Source organism: Aethalodelphis obliquidens, unplaced genomic scaffold (assembly GCF_003676395.1).
Source record: "Aethalodelphis obliquidens isolate GAN/ISIS:26980383/991018 unplaced genomic scaffold, ASM367639v1 scaffold38, whole genome shotgun sequence".
Taxonomy (NCBI): domain Eukaryota; kingdom Metazoa; phylum Chordata; class Mammalia; order Artiodactyla; family Delphinidae; genus Aethalodelphis; species Aethalodelphis obliquidens.
The window spans coordinates 18,074,341-18,100,283 of record NW_020837982.1 but is presented as its reverse complement, the minus strand read 5'-3'; the positions used below and the strand labels follow the sequence as shown (position 1 = coordinate 18,100,283).

The 25,943-nt window shown below is 44.7% G+C and overlaps 1 protein-coding gene across 10 annotated transcripts in view; it reads left to right on the top strand.

The window, feature by feature from the left end:
• Nucleotides 1-25,943, top strand: part of PRPSAP2 (phosphoribosyl pyrophosphate synthetase associated protein 2) — a 39,494-nt gene that overhangs the window by 5,259 nt on the left and 8,292 nt on the right. For 7 of the 10 annotated variants that reach the window (XR_003438079.1, XM_027131212.1, XM_027131215.1 and 4 more), the window contains 6 exons: nt 156-306; nt 1,077-1,129; nt 4,042-4,108; nt 8,000-8,172; nt 10,358-10,473; nt 18,249-18,304. Coding sequence is in view for 9 of the 10 variants with exons in the window: in XM_027131212.1 (XP_026987013.1) it covers nt 188-306; nt 1,077-1,129; nt 4,042-4,108; nt 8,000-8,172; nt 10,358-10,473; nt 18,249-18,304 (584 nt within the window). In the remaining variant the exon portion in view is untranslated. Of the gene's footprint in view, nt 1-155; nt 307-1,051; nt 1,130-4,041; nt 4,109-7,339; nt 7,462-7,999; nt 8,173-10,357; nt 10,474-18,248; nt 18,305-25,943 lie in introns of those variants that run through there. The other 3 variants (XM_027131217.1, XM_027131216.1, XM_027131219.1) reach the window with 2 other exon arrangements.

Genomic DNA, 25,943 nt, shown 5'->3' with positions numbered 1-25,943 from the left:
AATAGACTTTCTATTTGTCTATATACATGTTTAATATAAAAGACTCCATCATGGTAAAAACTAATTTCCTTCAGCTTAAGTCACTTGCTATTAAAAAATTTTCTGGTGTATTTCATATCACATGACAGCTCTTAATAAATTTTGTATCTTTCCAGGCTCTGAGAATTGGAAAACCAAGAAGGTTTTGATGTTTTGTGTGGCGCCACCTGAATCAGAAGCCAAGATGAACATAACCAAAGGGGGTCTGGTGTTGTTTTCGGCAAATTCTAATTCATCATGTATGGAGCTTTCAAAGAAAATCGCTGAGTGAGTATAATCATAGTATTAAAATCTGTACTCATTACGTGGTGTTTTACATTTGATAAACGGATTGGCACTGATTGTTAAATTTGAAAGCAGATATTTTATAGTTAATCTGCTCATCATCTGTGTATTAAAGGCTCACCTTCTTGTAAACTGTTGTCACTCCTACACGTTCTTTCAGCAGACATTTATTGAGTGACTCCTGAGTGCCAGAGATTGTGTTAGGTGCTACATATGTATAGAATTATTTGAGTATAAAGAACAATGAAGGGTATATACTATATGAAGATACTTTATAGATTACAGTTCAGTATAATTTTAGTTATTTATTAAATAAATATTGAACCCCTACTGTGTACCAGACCTTGATCTAGATACTGGGGAGTAACAGTGAAGAAGCCAGTCAGAACCCTCCCTTCTTTACTAGAGGGGCCAGGCAAGAAGCGAGTCAGCCAAACAAACACACAGGATCACTTCCGATGGTGGTAAAGCGGGGAGAACGGAGAGGCAAGGGCAGGTTGTTCTGTCTTAGGGAGCCCAGGACCCTGGAGAACCAGGACAGCGTTGAGAGGCCTTCTTGGGTTGGCATAGGGTGGGGATGTGATGAGTTAGGTGACCGAACAATTCTACGTCCACTTTAAATCTCGTAATAGGAATACCTCTATTTTAAAACATTTGTTTTATTTTTATCAATTTCTAAATCATCCTTAATAGTAAAGCGGTTGCATCTGTTCTGTTACTTTTTCAGCGTTTTCCGTCTTTCTCTTCTCTAGGCGGCTGGGGGTGGAGATGGGCAAAGTGCAAGTTTACCAGGAGCCTGACAGAGGTGAGTGATCCTGTGCTTTCGTGACGGTGGCCTTTTTGTGGTACATGCCGTGCTGGCCCAGTCCCCCATCCTCCGTAGCTGAAACCGTCGGCCTCAGTGTCCAGTTAGTTCTGCCAGCAGGAAGACAGGGCAGGCAAGGTGGGCGAGCGCGGTGTTCCCACTAATACCAGCTCGATAGGGAATTCTGGGGCAGTCACATCTGGGGGCTTAAAGTCTAGTCCTTAGACGTCATCCGATAACTGCATGGGTGCGTGAACAAGCTGTTCACCTGAAGGAAGCATAAGCGCAGCGCTTGGTTGAATCCGTCCCCTTAGGCGGGGGGCGTATGCCCTGTGTAGCCACAGTATCAGGTGGTGGGTGTTCTTTTCCCCAACCTGCACTGCCTTGGGCTAGACTCCATGATGTCATGTCAGGAAGTGCTTTTTGCTAACTGATTTATGATGTTGTATAAACACCTCAAGTTGTGAAAATCACATGTTATTTAGCCTTTGTACTTTCTGTAGAAATGGCGGATGTTTGAAGTTATTCTAGCAGGAGCGACAGATGACCTGCATAGGTGTGAGAGTCAGACAACTTCTCCTTGGCAAGTTATTTTAGCTGTCTAAACTGCAAATAATTCGGGCTGTTCTGAGGATTAAGTGGGATAATTTGTGTGCCTAACACAGTTTTTGGCACATAGTAGGCACTCAGTAAACACCGGTTCCCTCTCCTTTTCCACTGCAGGATTTTGTCTAATACTTAAATATTAGAGAACTTACAAGACATTTAGATGAAAAGGCACAAATTTCCTCTTCCCCTATTTATTTCTCCATTACTGCCTCCTCTTCCCTGTCTCCCAATATCCCCCATGTGGCTTCAGTGGGAAAAAAGTATAATTGAGGGAAATATACAGGGAGTTTGGAGAAGATTTTGCTGCTAAAGGAATTGGATGAAGTTCTTTGTCTAGTGTAGAAGGGGGGCTGAGGGAGGCTGGTGGCGGAAGACTCAGGAGGAGCCTGTCCACCCTCCGGGTTCATGAACGAGGGGAAGGAAGCAGGGAACTAACGTCTCTAGAGTCCTTACCATTACCAGGTACTGAGGAACTGAGTTCAGGGGTGACGTTAGGATTAAGGCCCCAGAGGGAACAGAGTCGGGATTCAAAGCTCAATCTCCCTGTCTCTAAAGCTCGTTTTCTTTCCATGGTGCCACACTTTTTTGTAAACATGTACTCTATTTTTTCCAACATTTCTAATGAAAATGTTCAAACCTGTAAAAAATGTGAAAGAGTAGTGCCATGAATACCCATATGAATGAGTACCACCCAGTTTCAGCAGGTGACACTTTGCTGTATGAATGTGTGTTTGTGGGACCATTTGGAACTGACTTGCAGACATTGACACTTAACCCCTGAATACTTGACCATGTGTCTCCTAAGGAGGACTTTCTCCCATGTAGATACGCTACCATTGTCACATTAAAGAGATTAATGATAATTCTCTATCATCTAATAGCTAATGTACGTTCTAATTTTCCTAGTTGTCCTAGCTGGTTTTTCTTTTTGTTTTTATAAATTTATTTGTTTTTTTATTTTTGGCTGCGTGGGGTCTTTGTTGCGGTGTGCAGGCTTCTCATTGCGGTGGCTTCTCTTCTCTTGTTGCGGAGCACAGGATCTAGGCACATGGGCTCAGTAGTTGTGGCTTGCAAGCTGTAGAAGCACAGGCTCAGTAGTTGTGGCACGTGGGCTCTGTAGTTGTGGCTTGCGGGCTCTAGAGCGCAGGCTCAGTAGTTGTGGCGCACGGGCTTAGTTGCTCCACGGCATGTGGGATCTTCCTGGACCAGGGCTCGAACCCGTGTCCCCTGCATTGGTAGGCGGCTGCTCCGGACGCGCAGGCTCAGCGGCCATGGCTCACGGACCCAGCCGCTCCACGGCATGTGGGATCTTCCCGGACCGGGGCATGAACCCATGTCCCCTGCATCAGCAGGCAGACTCTCAACCACTGCGCCACCAGGGAAGCCCCAGTAGGCGGATTCTTAACCACTGAGCCACTAGGGAAGTCCCTTTTGATTGTTTTTTAAACCAGGATTCTTCGTTCAAGTGAGGTGTTTTTTTTGGTTTTTTTTTGTTGTTGTTGTTGTTTGTTTGTTTGTTTTTGCTGTACGCGGGCCTCCCACCGCTGTGGCCTCTCCCGTTGCGGAGCACAGGCTCCGGATGTGCAGGCTCAGCGGCCATGGCTCACGGGCCCAGCTGCTCCGCGGCATGTGGGATCTTCCTGGACCGGGGCATGAACCCGTGTCCCTCGCATCGGCAGGCGGACTCCCAACCACTGCGCCACCAGGGAAGCCCAAGTGAGGTGTTTTTTATATCTCTTTATTCTCTTCTAGACTAGGGCAGTCCCTTCACCTTTTCTTTTTCTTCCCCACAGCACTGACTTTTTGAAGAGTTTGTCTTGTGGAATTTCCCACTCTGGATTTGTCTAATTGTTTCCTTGTGGCTGATCACAAGTTTTTTTGAGAGTAGGGATACTGGGCCTTATTTATCTTTACTTTCACAATGTTATTCTAACGTTTGTGCCTAATAGGTTCTTAATTGTTGCTGGTTGAATGAATGAGTCTATCATTTCCTGTAAGGATACGGGGCTCAGAGCAGCCCCAGCACTCGCTGTTTATGTATAGGAAGTGAGGAGGGGATATTTTCTTGTTTTAAGTGACAAGTGTGATTCCTTCTTAAGCATGTCGTATAACTTAACATGTTTAAAAGGTGTGATTAATCGAACTGTGTTCGTTATCCTTCATAGAACTGAAAACCTAGTGAGTGTTGAAACAGTTCCAGTTTCCATATTTTACAATATTGGGGAATGCTGCAGGGGTTTTTTGGTGTGTTTTTTAAAGTTATGTGCCTTGTTCACCCTTCTTCTCTTTTCCCCTTCTGCCAGAAACAAGAGTACAAATTCAAGAGTCTGTGAGGGGGAAAGATGTTTTCATCATCCAAACTGTTTCAAAGTGAGTACCTTATCCAACAGAAATGTTGCTTTCTGGTCTCTGTTTGGGCATGAATGTTTAGAATAATGAGAGTTGCCTAGACAGGGAGAATTACGATTGTTTTAAAATTGCCATGATCTCACTCTGCTAATTTTTCTGACATAGCTGCTGACGTTTTTTGTGTTCTTTCAGTGTTCTCAAGGGTGGGAATGACCAAGTTTTGGGGTGGAGGCGCTTAACGATAAGAGAGCCCATTACGTTTGCTCTCAGTAGCCGGAATTTCATAAAATTTGTAGGGAAGCTCTTCTAGTTCCAAAAAAGAAAACAGGCGAAAGGAGAGGAATTTGCTTACTTGGGGTTCTTAAAGCTTTTCCTGCAGATAATTTAAACGTACTGTCCTGTTGCATAAATTAAAGGAGCTGAGAAGATAGACGGTGTGTTGAAGGCATGTGTGTTCCTGTCTCCTGTGACTTTTTTTTTTTTTTTTTTTTTGCGGTACTCGGGCCTCTCACTGTTGTGGCCTCTCCCGTTGCGGGGCAACAGGCTCCGGACGCGCAGGCTCAGCGGCCATGGCTCACGGGCCCAGCCGCTCCGCGGCATGTGGGATCTTCCCGGACTGGGGCACGAACCCGTGTCCCCTGCATCGGCAGGCGGACTCTCAACCACTGCACCACCAGGGAAGCCCTCCTGTGACATTTGATAGCCGCGTGTTCTGGAAATTGTTGAGGTCACAAATGTGTACGCTGGGGATAGAAGATTCAGTGCAGCGAGGGTGTCTGCACCACTCTTCGATCAAATGCCACTCTGTCCACAGGTGTCCCTCAAGGCCTCTATAGATGAAATTTTTAACTCAGTACAGTTTTTAATAACGTCTAGAAATCGGTTTGTGTAGTGCAACAGTTTTTAGCCTAGAGATTCCAAAAATTGCCGCAAGCTAAATTTGTGGTTACGTGTAAAGCAAATACCAAAGAAAGTGAAGATGAGCCAAACTTCGGGAGAATTTAGACTTGGAACACATGACCTTTCACCTAAAGTTTGAACATCTCTGTCCTGGTCTTTGGTTCATGGGGATGAAATCTCGAAGCCACCTGACTCCTCTGGCAGGAGGAGCGAAGGTGCCCTGTCACTGCATCCCATCGTCCTGGAGCGCAAGTGTGCGGGCCTTTGCGGGGGGCCTTTGCGGCGGGGCCCTGGCTTCATGTCTTCCCTCTGCTTAGGACCCTCAGCAGGGCTGGGCTGTGGGGACGAGAGTTCGTGCTGCCCCTGCTGCCGCTCTCTTTCCCAGGCCAGACGCCAGGCTGGTAGAGCGCTCTCCATGCCCACGCCCTCATCAAGGAGGGGAAAGTGCAGAGCGCAGAACAGCTGACTTCCTTCTGGCTCCCGGGTGTTTGCAGTACTTTATACCTTCCATTTCTTTCCATTCATTCATTCCTTCCTTCCTTTACATTTATTTTTGGACATTTCGATACTCTTTTCATTCTGCCCCTGCCTCTCGTCAGTTTCTTATTCCTCTAGCCAAAACCATTCCCTTGGCTTCCCTGGTGGTGCAGTGGTTGAGAGTCCGCCTGCCAATGCAGGGTACACGGGTTCGTGCCCTGGTCCGGGAAGATCCCACATGCCGCGGAGCGGCTGGGCACATGAGCCATGGCCGCTAAGCCTGCGCGTCCGGAGCCTGTGCTGCACAACGGGAGAGGCCACAACAGTGAGAGGCCCGCGTACCGCAAAACAAAAAACCATTCCCTTAATTTTCTCTACATGCCTCATTTTGGAGTGCTCCAGACTGTGCCATAGGCTTGTCTTGTCCAGGTTGCAGAAAGCTTAGATATTGTGTTCTTTAAGAAACAGTTAACACTGAGATTTGGTGTCGTCAGATACACCTTGTACTTTGTCTTAGTGTAGACTGGTGGTAGGCACTAAAAGTATAAGAAAAATTTTAAATTAAGAAAATTCTATTCATTAACTTAACTTTTCCTGTAATTCAGACAAGTTATTATTTGAATTTAGTGATAGAAAGCCTTGTACCAGTTCACAGAAAAATGGTGTTCCTGGGAGTATAGTTTGGGACCTTGGTGTAACTTTACATCCGCTGTTGGTTCCCCTACTCTTACCCCCGACACAGAATGCTTTCTGAAAGGCGACTTTAACTCCTCCCATGTCAGGCTTGTTGTTTGGTATCAACAGAGAACCTACTCACCCAAATGTTCCGTGTTTCCCTCACTCTTGCACCCAGTCGCTCATTCACAGACATTTACTGAATGTCTGTTATGTGCCAGCCACTGTTACAGGTGTGTGAGATGCGCGAAGGATTAAAATAGTTCACAGATCCTTTGTCCTCATGGAGCCTGTGTTCTAGGACATGCAGGTAACATAATGAATAAGTAGACCAAACCAAAACAGCCTGGCAAGGAGTCGGACGTGACAGTGGTAAAGGATGGAGAGAGGGCAGGCTGGGGAGGTGACATCTGATAAACACTGGAAGAAGGTGCCAGCTGGCGACGAGGGCACTCCAGGCAGGGGCAGGGAGCCCTGAGGCGAAGGCCCTCAGGTCGGCGTGAGGACTGGCGTGAGGGGAGGGCAGGCACGGAGGAGGAGTGCAGGGCAGAGCTGGCGGGGGCCAGACGCTGAAGGAGCCTCGGGAGCTGTTGCAGGGCTTTGGCGTCTGCGGGAAACCATCGCTGGCTCCTGAGCAGAGTGCATGATCTGTCTTTGACTTTAAGCTCCAGCTGGATGCTGTGCAGAGGGTGGGCTGCAGAGGGACTGGGGGGGGGGGGGGCTGTCACTGTCGGGGGTCAAGGCTCGGCCCCAGGGCAGCAGTGGAGTGGTGGGTTGCTGTCACTGTGGACAGGAGAGCAGTTAAGGACGCCTCTGGGGGTTTTGTCCTGAGTAAACTGCAGGAGCAGTGTTGCCGCCAGCTGAGATGGCAGAGGTTTATGACGAGGCAGGCTTTGCCGGTCGAAGAGCAGTTCAGTTTGGGGTACGTTTTGAGATGTCTTAACAAGACTTTCTAGTGGAATTGTCAAGAAGCAGCTGAATTTGTTAGTCTGGACTTGAGAAGCCTGGGCTGGAGCTATAAATTTGAGTCCCCAGCATTTACAAAGCTCTGAAATTGGATGAGAAGCCCGAGCGAGGGATGAGGGAGGAGAGAGGAGAAGAGGACAAATGATCAGGTGTCAGGGCAGGAAGCTGGGGAGGAGAGGAAGCAGCAGAGGAAACGAAGCGGGGCGGGAGGGGAGCGGTGGGGGAGTGATGGAGTGTGTCAGGGCGAGGATGGAGAGAGGCGGAGTGAGAACCCAGCGTTGGCCTTGGCCACGTGGAGGTCATCTGTGACCTGGATCGGAGCGTGTGTGGGAGAGGATGAGATGAGTTGGAAGCAAGTGCGGACGACCGTCTTGAGATGTGCTGCCCAGGGGAGCCAAGAAATGGGGCAGTGGGGAAAGTGGCCTGAGCTGCTGTTAATGGGAGAAATGGCCCATCGGTATGAGCAGGGGAGAGTGACACAGTGATAGGGTGGCCGGGGGGATTGCTGGAGCCCTGCTTCAGTGGGCAGGGGGGATGGGATCCCTGCGTCACGGAGGGCTGATTTTAGAGTGACTTTGGTGTGGAAAGTTCGTCTCTGGCTAATGGCTCGGGGCAGGCAGACTTGGGGGCTGCACGCACATGTGGCAGTGGGGGCCCTGGGCTCTTTTCTGACAGTACTTTTCTCAGTGGAAAAGGAAGTAGGGTCATCGGCTGAGAGGCAGCATGGGGGCGTCTGATGGAGGCCCTAGAAGAGAGGGATGTGGTTTCTTTTTTGTGTCTAGAGCCTGTCTCGGTCGAGGCGGGCGTGACACATGGCTAACGCTTAGTTGGAACCAAGAGAGGTTATCGTGTATATGACGTTTCTCCTTGCTGGTTTCTGTCCTTGGGTTCCAGGGATGTGAACACCACCATCATGGAGCTCCTTATCATGGTGTACGCGTGTAAGACCTCCTGTGCCAAAAGCATCATCGGCGTGATCCCCTACTTTCCTTACAGCAAACAGTGCAAGATGAGAAAGAGAGGCTCCATTGTTTCTAAACTGCTAGCTTCCATGATGTGCAAAGCTGGTAAGAAAGGCAGATATTTGACGGTTTATTGGGGGTCTGGGAGTTTTATTTTTACCTGAGAAATTGTAAAGCATTGTCTTAACTAAATTAGAATGTTGAACAGAGTAGAAATAGTGGTACAGCTTTAAGATGGCTAATTTGTAATTAGAGAGAGTTCTCTCCTGTTCCCAACTCCCTAAACACAAAGCTGATGAGAATAACTTATTTTTTCCTAAATTCTTTGTTTAAAAAAATTAATATTGAAATGACAAGTTACAGTCATATTTTAGGTTGTTTTTAACGGGGAAGAAGGCATTTGGAATCAACAACTCTAATAACACGGCAACTATTTTTATTTTCGTCTCTTCCCTTTCCCAGTACACACTGGCATACTTTGCAGACCATACAAATTATTTTGTGTTGTGCATTTTTAGGTAACATCCTAAGTGTCTCCTCCTTGTTTCTAAATAATCTTCAGAGTTGTTACTGTGTGTGTGTGTGTGCGCACGCGCGCGCACATCTGCGCCCACGTGCACGGGTGTGCCTGTGTATGTGTGTATGATTATAGAAGGCACATGTCACAGAGCGTTTGCACAGAGAGAAAAGAATAAAAGTCCCCATATCACTACATTTTAACACAGACACTTACTGCAGAATAAATTTTCTACTGTAGCATTTCAAAGAAGGCAAAACCAAAACAAAAAATGAATAAACCTGAACCCCAGCAACCTGAAGAGCACACCCAGTTGAGACTCTGCTGGAGGGAGCAGGCCTGCCCTTCCCCCCTAGGCTTGCTCCTGGGGGGCCACCAGGCCTGCTTTCCTGTTCATTTGGGCAAGTTGTGCTTTAAAAAAATTTTCCAGTTGAATTATATGTATGTTTATATATATATATATATATTTCCATTTCAAATATCCTTTAAGGAGCCAATGCGATGAAGATTCCTCATTTTTTCGAATTACAGACAGGCCTGTGCAGTTTGTCTTAATATATTAAGACAAATACTTGTCTTAATATGGCTTTGTCATGCCTATTGAAAAGACTTCGGGGAGATGAAATCCACTCTCACAGAATTATCAGACATTTCTTCATTGCTATGATCTTGGCTGTTTTAAGACTTTAAATTGATGTGAAAACCATGCATCTCTGTGTAAGAAAAGCCACCCAGTCTTTCCCTTCTGAGGGGGGAAACCCAGTTCCCCACCTCCTCTGAGTTTCCTTTACTCCTCGCAGGGAACACTTCACCTCTGTCACCAAATGTGTAGGCGTTTTCCCCACACCTTGCAATTCTCCAGGGCACCAGCTGGGTGTCGTACAGTTCCACTCTGACACTGTGTACCTGGAGATGGCGTCAGATCCCACGGGTTAAGGGCTCAGTCCCATGTGCCTGCTCCCCTGACCCCCCCAGACGCTCACTGCAAGTCCAGGTTGTCACCTGTGCTGACCAGTTGGCTATAAATCAGAGGTTCCCACGACCTCCTCTTGGGTTCGATTAATTTACTAGAACTCCTCACAGAACTCGGGAACACTGTTCTCCTACTGTTCACTGGTTTATTATAAAACGACATGATAAAGGATCCAGGTGGGCATCTGGGTGGAAGAGGTGCGTGGGGCAGGGTATGGGGAGGGGCTTATGGCCGTGTTCACCCGCCTGGAAGCTCCCTGAAGCCCGTGCTGTTGGGACTTCATGGAGGTGTCCTCACAAGGGCGTGCTCGTTCATTAGCTCCATTTCCAACCCGTCCCCCATCTCGAGAGTGGGGGTGGGGAGCTTGAAAATCGTGGTGACCGGCCCCCATCCCGGAGCCCATCCTGGGTCGCCTCATTAGAACAAAAGATACTCTTGGTACTCTTATAACTAAGGAATTCATAAGGCTTTCAGGAGCTCTGTGTCAGAGGTGGGGTCAAAGACCAGATATTAGAATAAGAGATGCCCCTGGTGCTCTTAGCACTGAGGGAATGGCAAGGGTTTTAGGAGCTCTGTGCTGGGAACCGGGGGGGGCAGAGACCAATATTTATATTTTCTTTTATCTCATAATCTCATTGTACTAAAAAAAAATCTGAGAAATAAAGACACTGAGTTTTTGATGAGAGCAATTTTTAATAGTAATTTATTATATATGGTATCTTGTTTTATGTAGTACTTATTCATACAGTGCAACTGGTTATGAAATTATTTGTGTGTTTGTGTCTGCTTTATTTTCAAAGGTCTGACTCATCTTATTACTATGGATTTACACCAGAAGGAAATTCAGGGCTTCTTCAATATTCCTGTTGATAATTTAAGAGCATCTCCCTTCTTATTACAGTATATTCAAGAAGAGGTGAGCTAGCTCAAACTTTTTAACATTCTGTTTAAGGTTGAAAGATGCATTTCCATTTCCTTGGGCTGTCCATGAAGGATTAAAACTTGATGTATTCTGCTTAAAGTACTATTTACTTTATAAATGTAATTCAGTGTTTTTTTTTTTTTTTCAGTCTGAAATTCTTTTCCCATTTAGATTATTACAGAATACTGAGCAGAGTGCCCTGTGCTATACAGTAGGTCCTTGTTGGTTATCTATTTTAAATACAGTAGGGTGTATATGTCAATCCCAAGCTCCCAATTAAAGAATTTGAAAAAGAATAGATACCTGTATATGCATAACGGAATCACCCTGCTGTACACCTGAAACTAACACACCATTTTTTTTTAACATCTTTACTGTAGTATAATCGCTTTACAATGATGTGCTAGTTTCTGCCTTACAACAAAGTGAATCAGCTATACATATACATATGTTCCCATATCTCCTCCCTCTTGCGTCTCCCTTCCACCCTCCCTATCCCACCCCTCTAGGTGGTCACAAAGCACTGAATTTGGTGTATTTTTAAATTCTTAATCTGCAATTTATTTCTTTTGCTAAGCTGTTAAAATTGCTTTTTTTTCTTTTGCATCTCAGGTGCCTAGAGTCACCTAGTCGTGATTGTGACAAATATCTCACTGTCATCATTGGTCCATGGGTGGTCCTGGACCTCTTTTATGTGTCCCTCTTCCTGCCTTATCTTCGTCCATGCACCTGTAGTCGTCGGCATCTGTGATCCTACCACCCAACAAGAAAACTAGCATCATCATAGTAACTTACGTCCACACATGTAGTCCTTTTGTGTCCCATCCCCCTGCCTCCTTCTGCCCAAGGGAACCACTATCCTGAATCTTGTTTCATCTTTCTCTCAATTTCCTTGGTTAAATTTATTCCCAGGTGTTTTACTTTTTGGCTCTGTTGTAAATGGAGTTGTTCCTTTTGGATTGTTCACTGCTGGTGAATAGAAACGAAACTGACTTTTGTGTGTTGATCCTGCACCTTTGCTGGACTCATGTATTAGCTCTAATAGTGTTTTGTGTTGTATGTGGATTCTCTAGGGTTTTCTACATGTAAGATCATATGGTCTGTGAATGGACACAGTTTGACCTCTTCCTTTCTAACTTGGGAACCTGTTTTTCTTGTCTGATAGCTGTGGCTAGAGCTTCCAGTACAGTGTTGAGTAGCAGTGTTGAATGTGGGCATCTGTGTCTTGTTCCTGATCCTAGGTGGAACGCTTTCAGCCTTTCACTGTCAAGTCTGATGTGAGCTGTAGGTTTTTCATTAATGCCTTTTATTATGTTGAGGAAGTGCCCTTGTATTCTATTCCTAGTTTTCTGTTTTTATCATGAAAGGGTGTTGGATTTATCAGATGCTTCTTCTGCATCATTTGAGATGGTCACGTGGATTCTTTTCCTTCATTTTATTTATTTATCTATTTTTTGCGGTACGCGGGCCCCTCACTGCTGTGGCCTCTCCCGTTGCGGAGCACAGGCTCCGGATGCACAGGCTCAGCGGCCATGGCTCACGGGCCTAGCCGCTCCGCGGCCTGTGGGATCTTCCAGGACCAGGGCACAAACCCATGTCCCCTGCGTCGGTAGGCAGACTCTCAACCACTGTGCCACCAGGGAAGCCCTCCTTCATTTTATTAATGTGATATATTACAGTGATTGATTCTTCTCATTTTGAATCACTCGTGTTCCTGGGGCAAATCAAACATACGTAATTTTAATATAGTTACATTTGTTATTCTTGGATATAATAGCACTTTTGTGACTCATTATTTAAGAAGCCTTTTTAAATGTTAACTTATAATGCACTTAGCTATTTTGCTTTTTTAGGAACTCTTTTCCTCACGTGAATTGTCTCTTTAATAACTTTTCCAGAGAACGCTTTTAACAGTATTTAAAAGAGAGCAGTTTGTAGATTTCTGAGCAGTTTCTTTCTGTCAAGAGTACAGGCCTTCCCCATCCTCCAGTAACTAACGTAGGCCCTCAGTAGTGAAAATGGGTTGAAGTATTTTTGAAAGGGAACACTAGAAAATATTCTACTTGTTTTTTTAAAGTTATGCACAAGAAACATACAAACTCTAATACATTCAAAAAACAATATGAATGTAATTTACTTGAATATGATTCTCAGTTGAGAGAGAAAGGGTGCGAGAGCACAGCTCCTGTCCTCACAGGAGGAAAAGGGCCCGGGCAGAGGGAGGAGCGTGAGGGCAAGGCTGGGCTTCACACAGCATGGTCCCGGGAAGAGCCATCTCAGTGATGCCTCTAGTTTTGGAAGAAATAGAGCAGTCGGTGTACACTTTTTTTTTTTAAATTTATTTATGTTATCAATTTATTTTTTTGGCTGCGTTGGGGCTTCGTTGCCGCGCACAGGCTTTCTCTAGTTGCGGCGAGAGGTCTTCATTGCGGTGCGTGGGCTTCTCATTGAGGTAGCTTCCCTTGTTGCAGAGTACGGGCTCTAGGTGCGTGGGCTTCAGTAGTTGCAGCACGTGGGCTTCAGTAGTTGCAGCACACAGGCTCAGTAGTTGTGGCTCGCTGGCTCTCAAGCACGGGCTCAGTAGTTGCGGCACACGGGCTTAGTTGCTCCGCAGCATGTGGGATCTTCCCGGACCAGGGTTCGAACCCGTGTCCCCTGCATTAGCAGGAGGATTCTTAACCACTGCACCACCAGGGAAGCCCTCGGTGTGCACTTTTATAGCCTAATGTTCATCTTTTGGTCTGGGGGATGTTTCCTCTCAAGACACCAGGAGTGCTGTGTGCTGACATCTAGAGACGTACATGGCAAGAGCGACTCTTCAGAGGCCCCTGTGGGCCTGGTGAGTCAAGGCCACAGCACCCTTGGCGCTGATCCAGAGGTCAGGGCAAGGTCATTGCCCTTCATGTAGGCGTCTGCCTTGGTGCAAGGCTGCCTGCCACTTGAAGAATCCCGTCTTAGGTTTCATTGTTGAAAAGAAGTCGGACCTGAACCCTCTTAAACTGCTCATGGTTCAGCAGATATGGGAAGTGGGGTCCTTGTTTCTGACGGTGAGCTAACAGTGGTAACCTCAAGTGTTTTAGTTTTAAATTCTCTGTTCTTCATTCATAGAGGTAAATTAAAACAGCCTATAGAAAATGAGACACTATATGGGAGCTCACTGTTTACTTTTTTATAGTATATGTACTTGCTTTATGCCTTTTGTTTTCATGCATTAGAGTTTCTCAGGCAGGGGGTAGATTCACCATATTTTACTGAATCTAAGTTGCCGTCAGTTAAGGTTTATGTTATTCATGTCATCAAGAAAGAAGGCAGCGCTGCCAGTCCTGCTGTGAGGCATTGCCTTCGTGTCACCTGGTGGCTCTATTCTGCAAGCTTTGACACTGATGTCATCCTATTTGACAGCTCACCCTCTGTTTTTCTTGGGTTGTCAAGGGAATTTGAGCACTTTCTGCCAAAAGTGGGCGTTCAGCTAATGGGTGCTCATTGCCTGGAAACTGTTCTCCAGCCTTGGCCGTGTTGCTGTGCATGCGTTAAGCATCCTTTTCAGATTTAGTCCTTCCACAGCTTCACCTCCTGGCAGGGAGTCTTCCTTTCGTAGGTCCCAGAAAGCATTTGATTGTTGCCTTGCAAGAAAATATGGAATTGTGGTCATTCCTCCAGTGATGACCCTTTGATTCATGAATATGAAATTTACATCGTGCTGCCCTCTTCCTGTGTCTTTCTGCGTGCATGGTAACTCGTCATTTTAATGCTGAATCATAGTGAGCTCTTTCTGGCGACATTTTATTTTATTTTATTTATTTATTTTTCCTGGCGACATTTTTTGTTTGTTTGTTTTTTGTTTTTGCTGTACGCGGGCCTCTCGCTGCTGTGGTCTCTCCCGTTGCGGAGCACAGGCTCCGGACGCGCAGGCTCAGCGGCCATGGCTCATGGGCCCAGCCGCTCCGCGGCATGTGGGATCTTCCCAGACCGGGGCACGAACTCGTGTCCCCTGCATCGGCAGGCGGACTCTCAACCACTGCGCCACCAGGGAAGCCCTCTGGCGACATTTTAAATGGCAGTTAAGCCTGGCCCGGAGAGAACCAACAGTGCCTGTGATTCATGTGAATGGAGGACATAGGAACACCGTGGCCACCTTCATGCACGCGAAGGGGTGAAAGCACACAGTGCGGCTGCTGTTGGGCTGACAGCGGCTGTAAGGCAGCACTGAGTGTAAGACATCCAAGTTGTAGACATAATAAAATATAACCCAAAAGAGGTTTGGGTATTGATTCAGTATAGTGTTTGTTTTTTAAAAAAATGACTAAGTATTATAGTGATAGTACTAGTAATCATTGGTCTGCACCAGGGTTTTTTAAGGAAATTAGGAAGAGGGGAGGCTACCAAGTGTACTTTTGTGGTGTATCGAGAGATTCCATCCCATCAGTTTTTAAAATAGGAACTTATAAAGTGATCCTGTTTCTGATTCTTGAGTTGCTTTATTCCCCTCTGTGTTCTTCTTAGTGTCTTTATACCAGTTCATTCTCACTGTCAGAGAAATGAGATCTGGCAAGAAATGGAAAACCAGGGACACAGGCAGGGGTGTAGCAAAGGAGTGTGGGTGTCAGGCAATTTGATTCTCTGTGGTCCCACAGTGGCCCTGGTGATGTTTTCCCTTAATGGTTCCGGGGAAATTACTACAGGGTTTGGAAGTCAGACTTGCATGACATGTGGTGTGTTTTCCCCTCCACTTGATAAGATTAATAAGAATAATCTTCGAAAATGTGAAAAATGAAAACTTATGTTTACAGTGGCAGTTAGGGAAATTCTGACAGAAGTGATGAAATAAGCAGCTTCCCTGGACCACCAGCCTGGGCCCAGGCCCTCTGCAGGGCTCACCCTGGTTACCAGCCTGCGTAGTGTCCTGAATCCTCTCAGACCTTTGCCTCTGATTTACCTCCCATTTCTGTACACCTAGTTACAGAAATTGATTTGTGGGGGCTTTTTGAAAAAAAAAATACAAAAAATACAAAAAAACACATTGATATATTGTTTGTGTTGTTCTGTAACTTTGTTTCCTTTCCTGTGCTGGTGTCGGGAGGTCTTTCCATGTTCAGCTATATAGGATTACTTCTTTCTTCATGATTGCTACATAGTACATCATCATCATTCTATGATGGTGTAAATGTTCTATCTGCTGTCAGAATGGCAGCCACACGTACCTGTTGAGTCCTTGAAATGTGCCTGCTGTGACTGGAGAATGGAATCCTTCATTTTATTTAAGTTTAATTAATTTAAATTTAAATAGCTACCTGTTGAGATGTTTAAAGCACAAGTTTAAATGAGCCGCAGTTTTTTCAACCATTTCCCTCTTGCTTGGATATTAGGTTGTTTTAATTTTTCACTCTTTTACGTGAAATATTTTATTTTCAAAATATATTTAAGTCATGTTGCATTAAAAATTCTTGTACCTGCCCTTTTGAGTACTTACGCAAGTGTTTTTCTGAGCTATATTAGGAAGTGGAATTGCTTAATTGAAAAGTATCTACATTTTTCATATTTTAATAGATATTACAAAAATTGCAATTGTCTGAAGGGGCTGTATTCATTTACACTTGGACAGAATTCCCCATGTAAAACAGTGTTTTATCTTTTTGCTGTGGTTTTGAAATTTCAGCACAATGTGTCCATGTGGATCTTTTTTCCATTCACCTCACTAGATGCTCAGTGGGTCCCTTTCATTCTCTATGAATTTTGTTTGCTATAGTGAGTATTTCATCCCTTCTATTTTTTCATTCCTTTCTTTGGGAACTGTTAGAAGTTGAAAATCTTGGATCTAGTCTGTATATTGTTTAACTTTTTAAATTTTTTTTCAAGTTTTGCATTCTTACATGCTGCCTGGTGGGAAAATTCCATGGCTTAATCTCACCCACGGTTTTTTTTTCAGCTGTGTCCCTCCTGCCCTTCAAGCCAGCTGAGTTTCTTATTTGCACCATAATAACTTCCACCGTCTAGATTTCTTTTTGGTTCATTTTCATAACAACTTGTTCTTTCTTTATGCGTATGATTTCCTGTTTTGACTCCTGAGGAGAAAATAGACCTGTTTTTATTAAAGAGTCCTTTCTTTTAAAGTTTCTTTTTCTTTGCTCTATTAACTGTTTCTTCATTTGTTATTTTTTCTCTTGGCTGGGTTTGGTGCTGTTTGGTGATGTTTGATGAGGCAAAGAAGTGCATAAAGCAGTTTAGAAAGACTTCCAGCAAAAATAAGGAAAACGCCTAAATGAAAATACTTTTTGCTACCTTACTCCCTGATAATGTTGGATAAGTTAGGCTTTTTATGTGTATAGATGGATCAGATGTAGAGATTTCTTATCCATATGGACATATCTATCATAGAGCCTTGTTCAAACTAATTGGTTTTTTTGTTTACTAAATATTGATTATTTTAGTGCTTCCCATGTACTAGGTATTGTACAAGGTGCTAGATGTTATTAAGTGCTTATATTAAAATTCATTGATCCAGCATAATTGTGAGAAATCAGTGGGGCTATATTTGAATGAAATAATATAATTTAATGAAATGATTAGATTTTAAGAACATAATTTGAAAATATTGCCAAGATGAAATCAGAAACAACAAACTACTGCTCAGCTTAAAAGTAGTTCTGGGCTTCCCTGGTGGCGCAGTGGTTGGGAGTCCGCCTGCCGATGCAGGGGACACGGGTTCAAGCCCTGGGCCAGGAGGATCCCACATGCCGCGGAGCAGCTAAGCCCGCGCGCCACAACTACTGAAGCCCACGCGCCTAGAGCCCGTGCTCCGCCACAAGAGAAGCCACCGCAATGAGAAGCCCGTGCACCGCGATGAAGACCCAATACAGCCAAAAATTAAAAAAATAAATAAATTAAAAAAAAAAAAAGAAAGTAGTTCTGTCAGGCTTCCCTGGTGGTGCAGTGGTTGAGAGTCCGCCTGCCGATGCAGGGGACATGGGTTCGTGCCCTGGTCTGGGAAGATCCCACATGCCGCAGAGCGACTGGCCCCGTTAGCCATGGCCGCTGAGCCTGTGCGTCCGGAGCCTGTGCTCCGCAACGGGAGAGGCCACAACAGTGAGAGGCCCGCGTACCGCAAAAAAAAAAAAGTAGTTCTGTCTTCTAAACTCTCAGAAGTTGGTAATGGGTGTATCTTCAACTGTAATTATCCTAGTACAGATCACTTCAAATGTTTAAAGTAAAGAACTCCAAAGTAGACTGATATTTTGCTTATTTTCTTAAGGGCTCTTAATATCTTTATGAAGCAGTGCTAGGTGGGCTGATTCCTTTAACAAATTGGTTTCTTCATTATGCTGTGACAGAGACACATTAAGTAGTTATTTGTTTGGACCGCACTTATTTGGAATTCAACAGGTGCCTTGAATTCAGATTCGATGAATGTCATCCTTGCCCTGTGAAATTACATGTAACTGGGATTCATGAGAGTACTTCCTGTTGACTTCATAAAAACACCTTTGCTGCCACATAGATATGAGCTAATTACTGATTAACCCTACTTTTTTCTTAAAATAAGTCTATGAGAGTCATGCCTTGATAATTATTTTTTTTATTCCTAGGTAGGCGTTTCTTCATCTTCTAAAGAGGAAATTTACTTTGAACTTTTTGTCTTTTTGGAAAACTTTGAAGTGACCAGATGACATTTTTGAGTCTGTTGGAATGTTCATTTTTATCAGTTACCGGGTACTGGTGTGAATAGCCTTGTGGAGACATGGCAGTAATCCCCACCCTCTCCTCTGTCACAGATCCCGGATTACAGAAATGCAGTGATTGTGGCCAAGTCTCCAGCCTCGGCTAAGAGGTAGGTGGGAGCTCCTCCGAGCCACACCCGGGGTCCCAGACCCGTCGAATCCCAGGTGCTCTGGATTCGATCTCAGCGGTTCCCACTGTGTCTCTTACTTTTTATCCTGTGAACTGATAGTTTAATACTCCACGTGCTAAGTGATGCTGATTTATTTTCCTCCCTTCTTTCCAGTCCCAGTCTGTGACTGCCATCACATTTCTTACCAGAAGCTGTCCAGGGCTGGGGAATCCCAGCCCAGTGCTTAGGCAGATCTGCCATTTCAAATACCAGTGAATGTATTTTGAGGCTGTTTACTGCCTTTTACTCAGAGAACTCAGTAATTTATTAACAGAATTGTATCCAGCCAAGAGGCTGGATTGGTATGTGTTAAAAGGTGACATTTTACAAAATTTACAAACACTACAAGGTGTGCAAATGGGGCAGTGCTGAGAGTTACATGTAACCTGGAGTAACTGATGAGTCAGGGATACAGAACCTAAAGTTGTGTTTGAATTGAAAAGGTTTCACACACAGACAGGCCTTGGAGATAGCGTGTTGGGTTCCACACCCCTGCCAAAGCCAATATCACAGTAAAGTGAGTCACATGGGTTTTTGGTTTCCCACCACGTATAAAAGTTATGTTTACACTATACTGTAGTCTGTTAAGTGTGCAATAGCATTATGTATTAAAAAACATTGTACATACCTTAATTTAAAGTACTTTATTGCTAAAAAATGCTAACCATCACCTGAGCCTTCAGTGAGTTGTAATCTTTTTGCATCAAAGATCAGTGATCACAGATCACCATAAAAAATATAATAATAATGAAAAAGTTTGAAATACTTTGAGAATTACCGAAACGTGACACAGAGACATGAAGTGAGCAGATGCTGTTGGAAAAAATGGCGCCGATAGACTTGCTGGACGGAGGGCTGCCCCAGACCTTCCACTTGTAACAAGTGCAGTGTCTGCGAAGTGCAGTAAACCGAGGTGTGCCTGTGCCAATGTCCCTGGAGAAGCCGCTCCACTGGGGAGGGGAAGGACAAAATCAAACGTAGGATGAAGGCTGTTTCTTAAAAATGCTCTTTTAAAATAGCTCCCACAATCGAATACCTTTGCTCCCTGGATCATCGTTGAGCCCATGGAGCGAGGGAGCGGAGGTGCCTCCGTCCTGTGCCCACCGTTGTTAATGTGGAAGGAGGAAGGGCGGCTTGCACGCCGTAAGCCCTTGACTTCACAGGCGTTACGATAAGTGGTTTTCCATTACAAAGTAAGAATAGCAGTTACTGTATTAAATAAAGTTGGCATTTGTGATGAAGCCATGGAGTTGCCATGTTCGTGGGACCAGCCTCCCAGTCAGCCAGGGCTGTGCCCACACAGGCTTCCTTCGAGAAGCTCTGTCATGGAGCCTCATAGTGTCCGTTTGATTAAGTCATGAACACCGGGACTCATGCTGGAACATAAACATTTCAAACAGCCTTTCCAGAGATTTGTGCAAAGGCTGGATTAATGCTGATTTAGTAATTTCCTTTTCTATGATACACGTGCTTTTTTAAATTAAGTTGAAAATTACATAACATACATTTAACTTCTTTAAAGTGTGTAATTCACTGGCAGGTAGTGCGTTCACAGTGTTGTACAGCCACCACTTCTCTCTGGTTTCAGAACTTGCTCTCATCCCAGAAGACCACCCCGAACTCACTGAGTGACCAGTCTCAGGTCCCTTCTCCCCCATTCCCTTGCAGCTGCTGATCTGCTTACTGTCTGTGTAGATTTACCTATTCTAGATATTTCATATAAATGGAATCATATAATATGTGGCGTTTTGTGTCTGGTTTCTTTCACTGAGCATAATGTTTTCGGGTTCATCTACATTGTAGCATATATCAGTAATTCATTCCTTTTTATGGCTGAATACTATTCCATTGTAGGGATGTACTACACTTTGTTTATCCATTCATCTGTTGATGGGCATTTGGGTTGTTCCCACCTTTTGGCTGTGAGGAATAACAGTGCTGTGAACATTTGTGTACAAGTGTTTGTGTTGGCATGTTTTCATTTCTCGTGGATATATATCTAGGACTGAAATTGCTGGGTCATATAGTAATTGTATGTTTCCATTTTTGAGGCACCACTAAACTTAACATACCCCAAACTGAACTGCTCTTTGCCCCCAAAAGCCTGTGGGGTTTGGCTGGAGTAGCGCAGTTTTTGTCTTAAAGTTTCCTGGCTTGTGAGGCTGCCCCTTGCTTGGTCTGGCTTTTGTTTGGGCACAGCTGTGAGCCTGGGGTAATGAGGCAGAAAGACAGATGAGAGGACCCGCCACTGCGTGTTCCCTCTCACAGGTGAGGAGACACATCAGGGAGGTGAGGAAACGGATCCAAGGTGATTCTGCTGTGTTGTTTACAGGAAGGTAGCAGCACAACTAATGACTTCTTTTTTTTTAATTTATTTTTTATTTTTATTTTTGGCTGCGTTGAGTCTTTGTTGCTGTGCACAGACTTTCTCTGGTTGCGGCGAGCGGGGGCTACTCTTTGTTACAGTGCGCGGGCTTCTCATTGCAGTGGCTTCTCTTGTGGCGGAGCGCAGTCTCTAGGCGCGAGGGCTCAGTAGTTGTGGCTCACGGGCTCTAGAGCGCAGGCTCAGTAGCTGTGGTGTACAGGCTTAGTTGCTCCGCAGAATGTGGGATCTTCCCAGACCAGGGCTTGAACCCGTGTCCCCTGCACTGACAGGCAGATTCTTAACCACTGCGCCACCAGGGAAGTCCCAGCTAATGACTTCTTAGAGTGTCTTCCCCACCAGTGATTCTGGGATTTGGGCGTGGGCCGAATAGGCTTGAGGTTGGCTTGCCCATTCAGTCCGTCTCACTCGGTACGTGTGTGCTGTGCCAGCCATTTTCTAAGGGGGGAGCAGTACAACCCGCTTCTCCCCTCTGGGGCTCGCAGATCACCCCGTGTGCTGTTTGGCCAGTAGGTTGGGATGAAGGATCGAGCCTCTTTTTCCCGCCTTCTGTAATGGAGTCCACATAGGTTACACTGCATTCAATAAATGTTTTAGGACGGAGATGGTTGCTCCAAAGGGGATGAGGGTATAAAATAGTGTAGTTATGGCTTTTGCACTCCGCATCGAAGGTGTGCTGAGTGCTCTTGGTCGGTAGCACCTGCCGTGGCATCTCCCACAGCGCTGTGCTGTGATTTCCTCTCATTTTGACGTCCTGATTTGCATACTCATCCAGAGTTAGGGTTTGAGATGGCATTTCCAGCTCATTAACACGCTGGTTTTGATCTGATTGTTTCCCGCTTCCTTCTCCAAGTCTTTTATTTGGCGCCTCACCTTAGAAAACTGTTACAGTTCATTTAAGAGACATCCTAAGGCAGCAGGAAGATAGTTAAACTAGGAGTCAAGAGACGCCGGCTTCCAGCTGGTGCCTACCCAGTCTTTGTGAGAGAGCTGAGAACCACGGTCCAGGCTCTCTGCAGGCCTCCATTTCCTCGTCGGCAGAGTAGGGGGTGACGCCTGCACTGCTTATCTTACAGAGCGGCGTGCGCCGAAGAAGGCGGGAGAGACTTCACAGATTGAGCAGCACGGTGAGCCCTGCAGTTCTGCAGATGTCGGTGGAGTTGAGGGCAGAGCTGTGGTTGTGCAGCCCTTTGGCAATGAGCCGTTGTCTTGAGTAAAAGAGGTCATCTGAGAACATAACGTTGCTTTAACAAACAGAACTTGCTTTAGTGAGCAAGTTGTTTGGAATTGTTTTCCTGGAATAATTGAGGGAATAGAAAAAAAAAGTCTGAGATCCTGTGTTTTGTTCTGACCCATGATGTACATTTACCCTCATCATAGTACAACCAGAAGCGAGACTGAGTTGCTTTGGAATTCCTCTGTGGCCGTCAGTGTCTAAAGCAGTATGACCTACCGGAACCATCCTGGTTCCTTTTTTGGAATCAGGTGGGAACCCAAGTTACGTTACTGTTCTATGAAGTATCAGAAACTAACATCATTGTGCAGGTAATGCTTTTATTTATCTTGAAAGTATTGTGGTTTATAGTTAGTAGTGTTATAGTAGGTTAGTAGTGTTGAAACAGCATTATTCTAGGAATTGGCAAACCTCTACGAATTCCTGATGGGAAAAGACTTCCTTAGAGGATAACTGAGAGCTCAGGACTTTTGACAGTAATCTTGTTTGTGAAGCCAATCTTGGATTTGAAGGAGCACTTAATCTCTGTGGTGCTGTGAGGTTAGCGTGGGGCAGAAGCCAGTGAAGGCTCTGCCGTGGTCTTTGTCTGAACATATCTTTTTCTGAGGACTTCTTTAAAAACTGTTTTGAATTTTTTTAAAGGGTGAATTTAAAGTTATGCAAATACTACATCTTAACTCTTAGGATCTTTAGCAATTTTTATTAAAAATATTCTCCCCCTGAGGCTCTCCCTCTTTTCCTTAAGTAAAAATATTCACACACACACACAAAGATACACTTTTCTGGATCAGGTTATGCAGTACAGCTCTGCTCCTGTGAAGTCTGTTGTCTTTTCTTTGGAAATATAAGTTAGATTAATTGTAGGAAGGGCCAGACCAGTAGACGTTTCTTTATGTGCATTTGAGATTTTCTCAAAACCACAGAAGACTTAACTGCATGTGCTGTGTAATGACATCTTCTACTGAGGGAGGAAAGTGTAACTTCGTAAGAAAGTAATTTGCAATGGATGTAGCATCCATTTAAATTTCTTGAACTGATTGCAAGCACTGTGACAAAACTCTCCTTGGTCGTGGAGTGCAGACGGGAAACCTGGCACAGGGGAGATTCTGTTCCACCAGGGAGCACAGTCGTGCCTTTAAGTGCCTCCCTGTGGCATTGCAATGCCTTGGCTGTGTCTAGTGCAGGTAGTCCTGATGATGGGGTTCTGTTAAATCCCTAATTTATGACCACAGCCCTTGTTTTTGTTCCTTTTTAGCTGTTCTTGTGGGCTGTAAGGAACTTGTTTTGAATTTTTGATGTTTGAAAACCAAGGTTGGGAGAACTTGTTGGATCTTCAAGCACTTGAGCATTTTTTTGTGCACTAGGTGCTGAAGATGGAAAAATGAGTAAGACCTCAATGGTGAATTCTACCAAACATTTAAGGGGGAAATAATGCTAACTGTACATAAACTCTTCCAGAAAGTTGAAGAACTAGTACTTCCCAGCTCACTTTATGAGGCATTCATTACCCTGATAGCAAAGCCAGACACAGACATTACAAGAAAAGAAAAACAGATCAATATTCCTCATGAACCTAGGTATAAAAATTCTAGGGCTTCCCTGGTGGCACAGTGGTTGAGAGTCTGCCTGCCGATGCAGGGGACACGGGTTCGTGCCCCGGTCTGGGAAGATCCCACATGCCGCGGAGCGGCTGGGCCCGTGAGCCATGGCTGCTGAGCCTGCGCGTCCGGAGCCTGTGCTCCGCAACGGGAGAGGCCACAACAGTGAGAGGTCCGCGTACAGCAAAAAAAAAAAACCCAAATAGCATCAAACTAAGTGAAACACTTAGGGATAAACCTAAGGTGTTCAAGACTTGTGCACTGAAAAATATAAAACATTGCCTAGAGAAATTAAAGACCTAAATGAATGGAGAAATATACTGTGTCTGTGGCTTGAAAGACTCAATATTGTTAAGATAGCGTATCTCCTCCCTACATTGGTCTGTAGAATTGACACCATCCCGATCAAAATGTCAGCAGGCCTTTTTTTTATAGAATTTGACAAGCTGATTCCAAAATTCATATGGACGTGCAACGAAACTAGAATAATGCCCCCCCCCCCGAAGAAAAAAAAAAAAACTTTGAAAAAGGAGAACAAAGTTTGGAGATCTAACACTACCTGAATTCAAGACCTATTATAAAGCTAAAGCAATCGTGATTGTGTGGTATTGGAATAAAGATAAAAAATAGGTCAGTGGAACAGAATAGAGTCCAAAAATAGACCCACAGGTATCTGGAAGACTGATTTTCAGCAGATGTGCATAGGCAATTTAATGGGGAAAGGCTAGTCTTTTTAACAAATGAAAAGTGTTGGAATAATCAGATGTTTGTGTGCAAAATAATGAATTTTGAGCCATATCTCACATCATTTTTAAAAATCAACTTCAAATGAATCATATACCTAAATGTAAAGCCTGAAAGTATAAAACTTCTAGAGGAAAACAGAGGAAAAAAAGTCTTTGTGACCTTGGTTTAGGTAAAGATTTCTTAAATATGACACTAAAAGCCCAACTGATAGGAAAAAATTGTTAAATTGGATGTCATGAAAATTAAAACTGCTCTTCAGAAGACATCATTAAGAGAATAACAGGCGAAAGCTCAGATCGGGGGAGAACATTTGTGAAGCATACGTCTGATGAAGGACGTAAATTCAGAATATATAAAGAATTCTCCAGACTTACTAAGAGAACTAACAACCCAACTAAAAAATTGGCAAAAGAGAAACAGACCCTTTACCAAAGCATATATATAGGTGGCAGATAAGCGCCATTTGTCATGAGGGTTCAATGCAAACAAACCACAGCGACCCACGGCATACCGCTGGGATGGGTACATTGAAAGGGCTGACAGCGGCCCGTGCTGGCGAGGGCGTGGAAAAGCCGAGTGCTCACACACGGCTTGTGGGCATGTGACAGCCACTTGGGGAAACGGTAATGTGTGATCCAGTCACACCAAGGGAAAAGGAAACATGAGTCCAGACGGATTTGTACGTGAGTGTTCACACGGTTTTGTAACAACTCATGACTGGACACAACTCAGAAGTCTATCCAGGAATTTCCCTGGTGACGCAGTGGTTAAGAATACGCCTGCCAATGCAGGGGACACAGATTCGAGCCCCGGTCAGGGAACTAAGATCCCACATGCCGTGGGGCAACTAAGCCCATGTGCTACAACTGCTGAGCTCAATGAGAGAGCCCACGTGCCGCAAACTACAGAGCTCACGCCCTCTGGAGCCCGTGCACCACAACTAGAGAAAGAAAACCCACACGCCACTACTAGAGAGAAGCCCATGCCCTGCAAAGAAAGATCTTACGTGCCTCAGTGAAGATCCCGCATTCTGCAACTAAGACCCGATGCAGCCAAAAAATAAATGAAATAAATAAGTAAACAATAAATCTTTAAAAAAAAAAAAAGTCCATCCACAAGTAAATGGACAAATAGTGATAGACCCACACCATGGACTGTTACTCAGCGATGTAAGGGATGCTCTCTTGATGAATGTGGGTGAATCTCCAAACTGTTACGCCGAGTGAACAAAGTAAGACAAAATTAAGGACTACAGACTCCGATTCCACTTACGACATTCTAGAAAACGTAAAACCATGGTGATAGAAAGCAGCTCACTGGTAGCTAATGCTGGAAGGAGAAATTGCAGAGGGGCACAGGTGACGTTTGGCGGGGTAGATACTTTCAGTGACTTGGTTGTGCTGACAGTTGTACGGATATAGAAATACATCTGAGCTTATGAAGTCATGTGGTTTAGGTGTGTACAGTGTCTCGTATCTCAGTTACACGACAAAACCTTGATGCTTCATACTCTGTTGAGTAGTTAGTGCACTTTGTATCGTGTGGTTGGTTCTCACTGTTAACTAGGTAGATAGGTAGAATTAATTACCAATTCCAAGTGAGGAAACGGAGGCTTAG